Below are 11,971 nucleotides of genomic sequence, written 5' to 3'. Positions count from 1 at the left end.
AGCCAAAGTCCTTCAACAATTATCCACAATGGCCCAAGTTTTTTTATTTTTGCCCCCACCCTGAATTATTTTGAAGAAAATACTAGCATCCGACTCTTGGTTTGGGCTCAGGTCATGATCCCAGGGTTGTAGGATCAAGCCCCGAGTGGGGCTCCACTTGCCACTTAAGATTCTCCTTCTGCAGGGCATCTGGGTGGCTCAGCTGGTTGAGCGTCCGTCGGACTTTGGCTCAGGTCAGGATCTCACAGTTCATGAGTTTGAGCTCTGTATTGGGTTCTGTGAGGACAGTTTAGAGCCTGGAGTCTGCTTTGGACTCTGTGTTTCCCTTTCTCTCTGTCCCTCCCCAACTTGCATTCTCCCTCTCTCTCTCTAAAATAAATATTTTTAAAAAAGAAAGAAAAAGATTCTCCCTCTGTCCCTCTTTCTCTAAATTTTTTTAAAGTGAAAAAAAATAATAATTAGCTGATGCCCCTCCACCTGCATTCTACCTCCCAGTCTTCTGTCAACTTTGCAAACCACAGGCACCAAAGTTCAGAATTGATGAGTAGTTCCATACACACAGAGAAAACAAGTAATTCTCTACTAAAGTGGGCTGAAACCCAAGGTACAATTGCTATAGCCTATGACATTGACCAATTTAGAACAAAGTCAATCAAACCTAAAGCTACTTATACAAGGGATCTTTATCCTAGCTAAGCCAGTCTTCCAATTAAGAAATAAAGGAAATTGTCACCAATTGCCAAGGCTTTCTGAAGCATATGGCCATGAGAAGTGACAGCAGGCAGTTTGGATTCCTAGTCACTAGGAAAACTGGACAGAGAGAAACCAGACTGTGGCCAGGGCTCCTAGGTGCCATCTCCCACCCAAGGCATGGCTTTATTTTTTGTTCCCCTCTTGTGGGTTTTTGTTTGCCTTAAAGTTTACTACTTGTAGCTGGTGGCCCCAGAAGACAAGGATACACCTAAGTGAAATCTTTTAACATCCAACGTAAGAACACATCCACTCTCTCTCTACCGTTTATCTGTGGCAGACACGTAGAGCTGCTTATCCATATCCATTCTTCCATCCTTCTTAATGATGAAATCCCAGTTTTATTCAAGGTAACAACATGCCTTGCTGGAAAAGTAAAACATCGTAGCCTCCTTTTGTAGACAAGTGTGGCCATGTGACTAAATTCTAACCAATGAAATAGAGGCAGAAGTTGTTAGGCATGACTTGTAGAAAGCCTTCTTAAAAAGAAAACAAACAGGTGAGGGTGTCCTTTCACCTACTCTCCCTTCCTCCTCTTTGTCCCTGAACTCAGACATAATAGGTGGAGCTTATGTGGCAACCTCTACAGCATGAGACAGAATGTACTACTTATTCAAAATTCTTCTGTCCCTCTCATCCTTGCCAAGGTTCAGTGTGAGATTATCTGTCCCCACCCACAGTCTATGAGTCTGTCCCTTTTACTTGCTTTGACCAGTGGAATGTGGGCAAGGGTGACAGTGTACCAAATGCAAGCAAAGGCTCTAAGAGGGACAGTGTTTCCATAGTCCCGTCTTGAACCCCAGCCTTCCATTATGAGAGAAGCATCCCTCGGCAGCCACTGCCCCTTCGGTCTGAGTTTGGGAATAAAAAACAAATACAGCAGACCTGAATCTGGTATGCTGCCCAGAGAAGAACCACCACAACCAACCCTGATCCCAGAGCAAAAAATAAATATCTGTTCTTTTGGACACAGAGATCTTGGGATTGTTTGCTATACAGCATTACTGAAGCGAAAAGCTGGCTAAACAGATCCTGAGATGACATCACGGAGGGAAGGAAAAGTTGCGAGAGCTAATACTTCTTGAGGGCTTATTATGTCCCAGGCAATGTTACAGGCAGCCACTAATTGTCCTGATGGTTCTATAAGATATGCACAGTTATTAATGCTATTATACAATTGAGGTAACTGAGGTACAGAGAGGTTAAGTAACTAGTCCAAAATCACTCAGCTAACAAGTAGTAGAGCCAGGATTTAAGCCAAGGCTCACTAGTTCCAGAACCTGCTCTTAAACCATTATGCCACACTGTCTTTGCCCACTCACAGGGCCACTGTTAACACTTTAGCTTATTTCCCTCCTGTTTTTTTTTTTTTCCTCTCCATGGAAATATGTTATTTTTTAGTTTTTAACATACATGAAATACTAGACTAAGACCTTTCCCATCATACCACAACTACTCCCGTATTCTAATTACTAGTGCACAGACCGGACCAGAACATTAAACATTTTACACAGAGAAAGAAGTTATATGCTCAGGCCTATACCCCCAAACCCCTAGCTAACAGCCACCATCAAAAATGTAGGCCTCGGGGCGCCTGGATGGCTCAGTCAGTTAAGCCTCCAACTTCGGCTCAGGTCATGATCATGCAGTTCGTGACTTCGGGCTCTGTGCTGTCAACTGAGCCTGGAGCATGCTTCAGATTCTGTCTCCCTCTCTCTCTGCCCCTTCCCCGTTCACACTCTGTCTCTGTCTCCTTCAAAAATGAATAAACATTAAAAAAGCAAAACAAAACAAAACACAGGCCTGGACCTAAAGCCAAAAAGATGGCAGACCAGGAAGCTCCAGGCCCTCATTCTCCCACAGAGACAGGCTCAAACAACCAAAAACTGGCTAAAATAACCTTACAGAAACTCTGGAAAATGTCAAAAGCCTACAGCAACCAGAAGAACACCCAGCCAAGAAGTCATATTCAAAACAGAAACAAGCCTCTCCTCCATACTGCCACCACACTAATGATTCGATCACATCCCATAGGATTTTGCCACTTCCCTACTTAAATATCTTAGCAGACAGCCTGCAAAATGAAATCCGAAGGTGGCTTCAGCATGCAAGACGCTCCACTATTTAATCTCATCTACTCCATGAATTCATCGACTCCATCAATTCCATTCCCTAGTCATTACTTCTAAGTCCTCATGCCCTCTATATGCTTTCAGAACTTGGTTATCTATGTTCTCATAACTTCCGTAGTTTGTACAGACTTGCCTCTCCTTCTCCACCCTGAACCTGGCCAGCTCTGACCCAACAACAATCAAGATCCAACTCACTCATTACTTTGTATCTGTGGCTTTCTGTAACCACCTTTTTCAAGTTTTAGATACCACTTACCACAATGCACTGTAAGTACATGCTTTCTTGTTCACCTTCCCCACAAAATTATGACCTATACCAAGTACCTAACATACTGCCTAAACCAAAGAAACCACTTAATATTTCTGAATTAAACAGTTCTCTCCCGACCCCAGAAAATCTAGACTTTAGGAACCCTCTCACTGGATACTGTTTGCTTCAGCCTGCTTATTTTCTTTCGATGTAAGGAAACTGTTTAAAATGTCTTTTCTGAAAGTTACTTGTACAACTTAAATGTTATCTGTATAACCTCAGAAACCATGGGATAGGGTGGAATCTCCCGGCTTTGAAATTTCACAAGCTGTTTCTGTGACGCTGTTATACCTCCCAATTCCAAGAAAGGGTTATTCAAAGACAGCGTGCGATAAGTATGTTCTATTAACATAACCAACTATTTAACTAAAGTCTGGTAAGCACAACCCTATCTGTACCAGGCAAGTGGTTCCCAAAACTGGACTTAGCCAAGCCCTCAGGACTTCACTAACAAGACAAACACCAGGATCCCACCCCAGAGACCCCAAAGATCCAGGCCGGGGCTTAACGCAGCCGTATATTCAACAAGTTCCTCGGCTGACAATGCTAAGTCAGGTTTTGAGAACCAGTGATTTCAGAGATACAAAATACAGCGCCAGTGCTAAAAGTGAACTAAGATATATTTTATTTGGAACTATCTTCCTCTGCAAACTTCACGACCCCTACTGTGTCCCAGAATCATGACTGGAGGCTCCAGAGAAAAGAACAGAGCTGTTAAAGTGTGTCCACAGTTCACCGGCTTCCTTGTCCGGCCAGTGTTTAGTCCTGTCCGGCCCACATTGGCAGACACAGGAAGAGGAGTCACAGGCTCAGTCAGGGGTTTCCAGGCCCGGGCCGCCGGAGCGCTCGCGCAGCCTACCTGGTAGATGGCAGAACCCGAGTCCGGCTGGGTACCCAGTGTGGCCACCGAGTCCCCGTGATAAGCGCGCGGCCCGGGGACAAGGGCGCGCGCGCACGGCCGCAGGGCTAACCTCAGGGAAGCCCACATGACAGCCGGCCCGGAACGAAGAACTAGCGCAACAGAGCGGCCCGCGCAGGTTCAGAGTTGGTTATTTCCCAGCCGGCTTCCCTAATTCAGGGTACAGCTCAGCTCGCGTCCTTACAGCCCAACCCGCCTGAAACACCCCAAAGTCTCAGGCCAGCCACGGCACGTGCGTGGGCTCGCCAGCCGTAAAAGGTCGACGCTGCGCACCACGCCCCCCGAACTCAGCCAATAAGCGACAGAGGCGCAGCACCGCGAGGTCCTGTCCCCTCGCGAGCGCGGGAGTTCCGCGGTCCGGAGGCGGAGCCACCTTCCCCTTGCCGCCCCTCCTGACTGCTCGCTGTGCTGGCTAGGTGAGGTTCAGTATCTTGGGAATCGCTTCTGTTGGTTTTCCTCGTGCTGTTTTCTTCTTCCCCTCTTAATAGAAAGGGGCTTGTGGGGGAGGGGAAGGAAAAGAAAAAAAAAGTTAGAGAGGGAGAGAGCCAATCCATAAGAGACTCTTAAAAACTGAGAATAAGCACTGGGTTGAGCACTAGGTGTTGTATGGAAACCAATTTGACAATAAATTTCATATTTTAAAAAAAAGGGGGGGGGGGCTGGCACTTGAAAAATCTTATCCCTATAGGAGAGCTGGAAACCGAACAGGCAATTAAGCTGTCCTGAGAAACAAAACTCTTTAAAGGAGATACATATTTATTCATTCATTGAGCAAATATTTCTTCAGTGTCTCCTGTGTCCATTGCTCTTCTGGCGCTGGGTCTTATATGAGTCTTCCAGCTTTGTCTTCTCTTTCAGGTGTTTCGTTTTTGTTTTTGGCTTTTTGGGGTGGGCTTCTTGAGATTCCGTATTAATTTTAGTATGGGTTTTTCTGTTTCTGAAAAAAAATGTCATTGGGGTTTTGATAGGGATTGCATTGAATCTGTTCACATTGGATAATATTGACATCTTAATGGGGCTCCTGGTTGGCTCAGGTCATGACCTCAAAGTTTGTGAGTTTGAGCCCCGCATCGGGCTCTGTGCTGACAGCTCAGAGCCTGGATCCTGTTTCAGATTCTGTGTCTCCCTTGCTCTCTGCCCCTCCCCCACACATGCTAGCGCGCTCTCTCTCTCTCAGAAATAAACATTAAAATTTTTTTTTTAAATATATTGACAACAGTATTAAGTTTTGCAGTCCATGGACATGGAATGTGTTACCAGGTATTTGTGTCTTTAATTTCTTTCAGCAATGTTTTGTAGTTTTCACTGGACAAGTTTTACACCTCCTTGGTTAATTCTTATTTTATGCTTTTGGTATTTTATTATTTTTGATATTATTGCAAATGGAAATTGTCTCTGTAATTTCCTTTTCAACTCGTTCATTATTAGTGTATAAAAATCCAATTGGTCTTTGTGTGTTGACTTTGTATCCTGCTACTTTGCTGAATTCATTTATTCTAACAGTATCCTGCTACTTTGCTGAATTCATTTATTCTAACAACGTTTTTTTGGCGGGAGTGGATCTTTAGGGATGTTCTGCATACTTCTCATCTGCAAAGAGATCATTTTACTTCTTCCCTTCCAATTTGAATGCCTTTTATTTCTCATTTTTGCCTAATTGCTCTGGCTAGGACTTCCAGCATTATGTGAATAGCAGTGGCAAAAGTGGACCTTCTTGCCTTGTTCCTGATCTTCAGAGGAAACACTTTCAGTCTTTCATCACTGAGTATGATGTTTGCTGTGCATTTTTCATATGCAGCCTTTATGATGTTAAGGTAGTTTTCTTGTATCCTTAGTTGATTGTTTTTATTATGAATGAGTGTTGAATTTTGTGAAATGTTTCTCTGTTTCATTTGAAATGATCATGTGTGTCTTTTTTTCTTCTTTATTCTGTTAATGTGGTATATTTCATTGATCAGTTTTGGTATGTTGAACCATCATCTTTGCATTCCAGGAATAAGCCCCACTTGGTCATGGTGTATAATCCTTTTTATTATGGTGCTGAATTCAGTTTACCAGTATTGTATTGAGGATTTTGCATCAACATACATAAGGGTATTGGTCTGTAAGGTTCTTGTGTCATTGTCTGGGTTTGGAATCAGGATAATGGCCTCAGAAAGCATCAGGAAGTGTTCTCATCAATTTTTTGTAGAAGTTTGAGAATGATTGGTATTAGTTCTTCTTTAAATGTTTGGTAGAATTACTGAAGCCACAAAGTCGTTTTTGTCTGGAGTTTGTTTTTGATTACTGATTCAATCTTTTTACTGTATATCTATTCAAATTTTGTCTGGAGTTTGTTTTGTTGTTGTTGTTGTTGTTGTTGTTGTTGTTGTTTGTTTTAGAGAGAGAGAGAGAGAGAGAGACACCACGAGCAGAGGAGAGGGGCAGAAGGAGAGAAAATCTTAAGCAGGCTTCACACTCAGCGCGGATCCCAACACGGGGCTTGATCCAATGACCCTGGGATCATGACCTGAGCTAAAATCAAGAGCCAGACTCTCAACTGACAGAGCCACCCAGGCACTTCTCAAGTTTTCGATTTCCTTGCAATGTAGTCTTGGTAGGTTTTGTTTCTAGGGATTTGTCCCGTTTCATCTAGGTTATCCAGTTTGTTGGTGTGGAGTTGTTCATAGTGTTGTTTACTTTTTTACTTTAGGGAATATGATATTTCAGCTTTCATAATGGAAATAAAGATGTTTTTACCTCTTTCTCTCATAAATGATCCCAAAGCAACAAAGGAGCACAAAAAAGAATTCATATCCCACCTTCAGTTAAACTAGGACACATGTGAAGACAGTAAGCAAAAATAGGAATGATAAATTTAGCAGAAAAAAGGAAGCTGAAATCTAAGTGCTTGCAGTGGAAGATAAAAACAAGTAACAAGTCAGTTTGCCTCCGAGAAATCCCTGCAAGGCTCAGAAATTGGTGGTACCAGCAACAGAGAAAGGTGTGGATGGATGTGAGAAGCGGTGGAGACCAAGAAACAGTGGAACTACTTGGAAATCTGTATTAGAAGTAATTAGAACCCTGGGTTTCCATTCCCACTTTGCCCAGGAGAAATTTTCTGGAGAAATTGCCATCTCAGAAATTTCAAATATAGGGACAATAGACAAGAGTGAAGTGCCAGACTGAAATCAAAAAGATTAAAAGTTTGGAGGCCAAATCAAGAAAACCCTGTTCCCCACCTTCTTTTTTCCTCCAAGGTCTCAAATGCTGGCTACCAGCATTTATCTACAAGTCCATATAGAAGTTTATATAGGGGGCGCCTGGGTGGCACAGTTGGTTAAGCGTCCGACTTCAGCCAGGTCACGATCTCGCGGTCCGTGAGTTCGAGCCCCGCGTCGGGCTCTGGGCTGATGGCTCAGAGCCTGGAGCCTGTTTCCGATTCTGTGTCTCCCTCTCTCTCTGCCCCTCCCCCGTTCATGCTCTGTCTCTCTCTGTCCCAAAAATAAATAAATGTTGAAAAAAAAAATTTTTTTTTAAATAAAAAAAAATAAAAGTTTATATAGAAGTCTAGAGAAACCTTAACACTTAACAGAAAAGATCAACAGTGACATTTGAAGTTCCCCAATGGAAAAATTCCTTAGAAAATAATGCATCTACAGTGTACCTCCAAATTGGCATGTCCTATCTATCTATAATCCATTAAGCTTGTAAAAGCTCCCAATCAACATTTTAGAAACTTTCTCTAACATATACATGGATAGCCAAGGATCAACAGGCATTTGAGGAAAGTTTTCAGCATGAAAAAAAGATACCCACCTCAACCAAGAAAACCTCAGAAGAAACCAGTAGTAAAAGGAACAGAATAAACTGCAACATCCTTAGAGAAATGAAAATATGTGGCATTCATGAAACAAGAACAGGATTATGAAAAAAATTTTAAAAGCTTCTGGAAATAAATATATGAAATCAAGAATTTTAATCTGTAGAAGGGAAGGAAACATGGAAATAAAATTTTTTTTTAATGTTCATTTTGAGAGACAGAGTGAGCGAACAAGTCAGCATGAGCAAGGGAGGGGCAGAGGAAGAGCATCCCAAGCAGGCTCCCAGCTACAGCGCAAAGTCTGATGTGAGGCTTGACCTCGTGACTGGCTCAATCTCATGACTGTGACATCATGACCTGAGCCAAAATCAAGAGTCAGACGCTTAACTGACTGAGCCAGCCAGGCACCCCTGGAAATAAAATTTTAAGCCTCATTTCCAATTTAAAATTTGGTAGAAATGTAATCAAAGCTAGAGATTACAAGCTTTAATTAGTCACTTAATGAGAAATTAAGATGGGAAAATGTCATAAGGAAACAAGATACTCTGCTAGATAAATTTATTAGATAAATGAGAGGTTAGCAATTATTTCCTGATTGGCATTTAACTTGTTTATTCTTAGGGTTATACTTATCTAAAGTTTTAGTGGTTTATACTTGTGTATCTTACTATAATTGAGTTTTTAACTGTTTGCTAAAGGCAAATAGCATTGCTATAATATTGAAAGGCTTCCTTTAATAGACCCAAGGGTTGCTTTTAAACCTTAAGACTATGGGGGCGCCTGGGTGGTTCAGTCGGTTGGGCGTCCGACTTCAGCTCAGGTCATGATCTCACAGTCCATGAGGCTTCTCACAGTCACATGAGGCTCTGTGCTGACAGCTCAGAGCCTGGAGCCTTCTTCAGGTTCTGTGTCTCCCTCTCTCTCTGCCCCTCCCCTGCTCATGCTCTGTCTCTCCCAGTCTCAAAAATAAATAAAAATATTTTTTAAAAATTTAAAAAAAATAAACCTTAAGACTATGAATGGGTGCTATAGAAAACTGTTGTTAAAATCTTTATTATAATACAAAAATCGTGTTTTAATATTTTAGCAATAAACAATTAGAAAACAAACACCATTTATAACACCATTTATAAATGGTTTTAAAAACATTTATAATGTCATCAAAGAGCATCAAGTCTTGGGGCTCCTGGCGGGCTTACTTGGTATGGCATATGACTTTTGATCTTGGGGTTGTGGGTTTGAGCCCCACGATGGGTATAGAGATTACATTAAAAAATCTTTAAAAAAAAAGAACATCAAGTACTTAGAAATGTAACAAATGAGGTGACACTAGTATGGATTTACACAAGAGAAATAAAAACATGTCTACAAAAAGATTTGCATAAGAATATATAAACAGTCCCCTAGGAAAATGAACAGGAAATTATGGTGTATTCGTATAATGTGGTATACTCATAAAATAGAATAAAACTCAGCAGCAAAAGCAAACTGCTAACAGGGATGAATCCCAAAAACATTGAGCGGAAGTAACCAGATAGAAAAAAACGGGCAGTGTGTGATTCCACAAAGTTTAAGTCCAAGCAAAACTAATCTCTAGGTGACAGAGGGGAAAGAGCTTAAGGGAACTTCCTGGCATGATGGAAATGTTTGTTTTGCAGGGTAGTTACAAAGGTGTATGCATTGTCCTTGCTCAAAGTGAATACTTCAGATCTGTGTATCTTATTAAATGTAAACTGTGCCTTAAAACTGTTAACTGCAGGGGTGTCTGGGTGGTTCAGTCGGTTAAGCATCTGACTCTTGATCTTGGCTCACGTTATGATCTCATGGTTCTTCAGATCAAGACCCACGTCAGCTCTGTGCAGACAGTGCAGAGCTTCCTTGGGATTCTCTCTCCCTCTCTCTCCGCCCCTCCCGTGTGTGTACTCCCTCCCCCCCCCTCTCTCTCTCTCAAAACAAATAAATACATAAAAATATTTTTTTTTATTTTTTTTTTCAACGTTTATTTATTTTTGGGACAGAGAGAGACAGAGCATGAACGGGGGAGGGGCAGAGAGAGGGAGACACAGAATCGGAAACAGGCTCCAGGCTCTGAGCCATCAGCCCAGAGCCTGACGCGGGGCTCGAACTCACCGACCGCGAGATCGTGACCTGGCTGAAGTCGGACGCTTAACCGACTGCGCCACCCAGGCGCCCCCATAAAAATATTTTTAATTAAAAAAAAGATTAATAGAAACTGCAGATATGAGAACCGTGAAAATGAAAAGGACAAAATTATCAAAACAATAATATAAGAACATTTCCCAGAAGGGAGGTAAATGAAGATTCCATTAAAAAGATCCATTAAGTTTCCAGCAGCATGAATTTAGGGGCGGGAAAGGAAGGCAAGCTTACACCAAAGTTCATTATTGTGAACAATACCAGGTCATAAAACTGTAAACAGGCAAGCCACTTTCAAAGGATAGATAGGGAATCAGAATGGAAACTGCAAACTGGAAGACAATGGAGCATGCCTTCAAAATGACATGAAAAGCATTTTCAAATTATTCAGGATTTTTATTCATAGCCTGAGAATAGAATAAAGAAATTTCAGACACGAAATGTCTTAAATAATATTATCACCCATGTATCCTCTTGCCGTAAACAGTGGAGGATATACCCACCAAAAAAATCAAGAAAGACAATGGCATGGGCACTACAGAGAATCTAAACCAGGAAAGAAGGGTAGGAAGTTCATAGAGAAATGGCGAAGGGCAGTACCACAATGACAGCTGTACTGCACATAAAGACCTATGAAGCCACTAGACCAGTTACAGTAGGAAGAAAGACGTCCATAAAGTTTTCCAGGAAAAAAAGCAAACTGTTTATCTGACAGTTTGGCCACGTGGAAAATTATATGGAGAGGCATTTTGAAGCAATTATTAACTCCAAGAAAAACAAAAGGTTGCATCATAAATGTCACTTTAGTACATAATGTGGTACAGCGTTGAATAATTACAATTAATACAATAACAATATTGAATATGGATTAACCCATAATTGTAACATATTAAGAGGGAAGGCATGGAAGGGAGAGTTTAAGAAAGCTAATACTCTTTTCATTTTTGAGAGAGAGAGCGTGCACACATGCGAGACAGAAGGGGAGGGGCAGAGAGAGAGGGAGAGAGAAAGACATAAAATCCAAAACAGGCTCCATGCTGTCAGTGCAAAGCCTTATTGTGGGGCTCAAACCCATGAATCATGAGATCACAACCTGAGATGAAGTCAGGCGCTCAACCAACTGAGCCATCCAGGTCCCAAGAAAGCTAAGTCAATTCACAATGCCTAATATTCATAAATAAGAGATTAACAGAATAACCATATTTAGAAATATGTAATAACAGAAGAAATAGCTAGTTTGAAATCTAGCACTACTTTACTTTTTAAGCCATGTACAATAATTTTTTTAATATGAAATAATGCATATTAAAAGGTTAGTACTGTGCCTAGCATAATAAATGGTAACCTATTGTTTTAAAAAAGTGAGTTTTTAAAAATCCAGGCAGGGGGAAATGAGAGTAAAAAGTCAGAATTTTAGCCACAAATTTAGCTTTGCATTGATAAAGAAAACAACATAAGGATACACACAGCCCACATAAAATATCAGACCAGTTGAACAGAAGCCCAATTATTCCTGGCACTGAAGTCAAATGTCTCCTACAGATTCTAAGTAGGATATTGGGTAATAAAACTTTTTAAAAGTCTGTAACATCATTATAGTAAAAATAACAATTTCTTTAGGCTTTTGCACTATTTGACATAATATCCCTAACCTCAAGCAGACAAAACAATGTAGGCGGCCCATATACATAGCTCTTTGATGATGTGACCAAATTCAATATAAAAATTCTATCTGGAGAAATGACTAGACTACTAGACTTTAGGAAAATTTCTACAAATATTTCTCTCAGCCAAATTTTTTGACCAGCTAAGATTTTGCCAATATCCACTTCAGAAGTCCAGGATTATATTATGTTCAGGACTAAAGTTTCCCATTTGTCTTTCTCTACAGAGAAAACAAA

General features: G+C 41.1%; 2 protein-coding genes and 1 long non-coding RNA gene across 3 annotated transcripts in view; 1 reads left to right on the top strand and 2 right to left on the bottom strand.

Moving 5' to 3' along the window:
- The window catches only part of MCCC2 (methylcrotonyl-CoA carboxylase subunit 2), a 72,809-nt gene extending 68,472 nt beyond the window's left edge, over window positions 1-4,337 (bottom strand). Inside the window, exon 1 of the mRNA XM_003981052.5 lies at window positions 4,052-4,337. Coding sequence (XP_003981101.2) covers window positions 4,052-4,180 — 129 coding nt within the window. The 5' untranslated portion in view covers window positions 4,181-4,337. The remainder of the gene's footprint in view (window positions 1-4,051) is intronic.
- Window positions 4,338-4,451: 114 nt separating this feature from the next.
- On the top strand, window positions 4,452-6,854 carry LOC123386599. The gene is made up of 2 exons (XR_006600718.1): window positions 4,452-4,527; window positions 6,804-6,854. It is a non-coding gene; the product is annotated as an uncharacterized LOC123386599 (long non-coding RNA).
- Window positions 4,880-11,971, bottom strand: part of BDP1 (B double prime 1, subunit of RNA polymerase III transcription initiation factor IIIB) — a 99,616-nt gene continuing 92,524 nt past the window's right edge. The window contains exon 39 of the mRNA XM_045061811.1: window positions 4,880-5,048. Coding sequence (XP_044917746.1) covers window positions 5,028-5,048 — 21 coding nt within the window. The 3' untranslated portion in view covers window positions 4,880-5,027. The remainder of the gene's footprint in view (window positions 5,049-11,971) is intronic.

This window comes from Felis catus, chromosome A1, assembly GCF_018350175.1.
Source record: "Felis catus isolate Fca126 chromosome A1, F.catus_Fca126_mat1.0, whole genome shotgun sequence".
Classification (NCBI taxonomy): Eukaryota; Metazoa; Chordata; class Mammalia; order Carnivora; family Felidae; genus Felis; species Felis catus.
The sequence above is the reverse complement of the archived record's forward strand: the minus strand, read 5'-3'. Positions and strand labels throughout refer to the sequence as shown.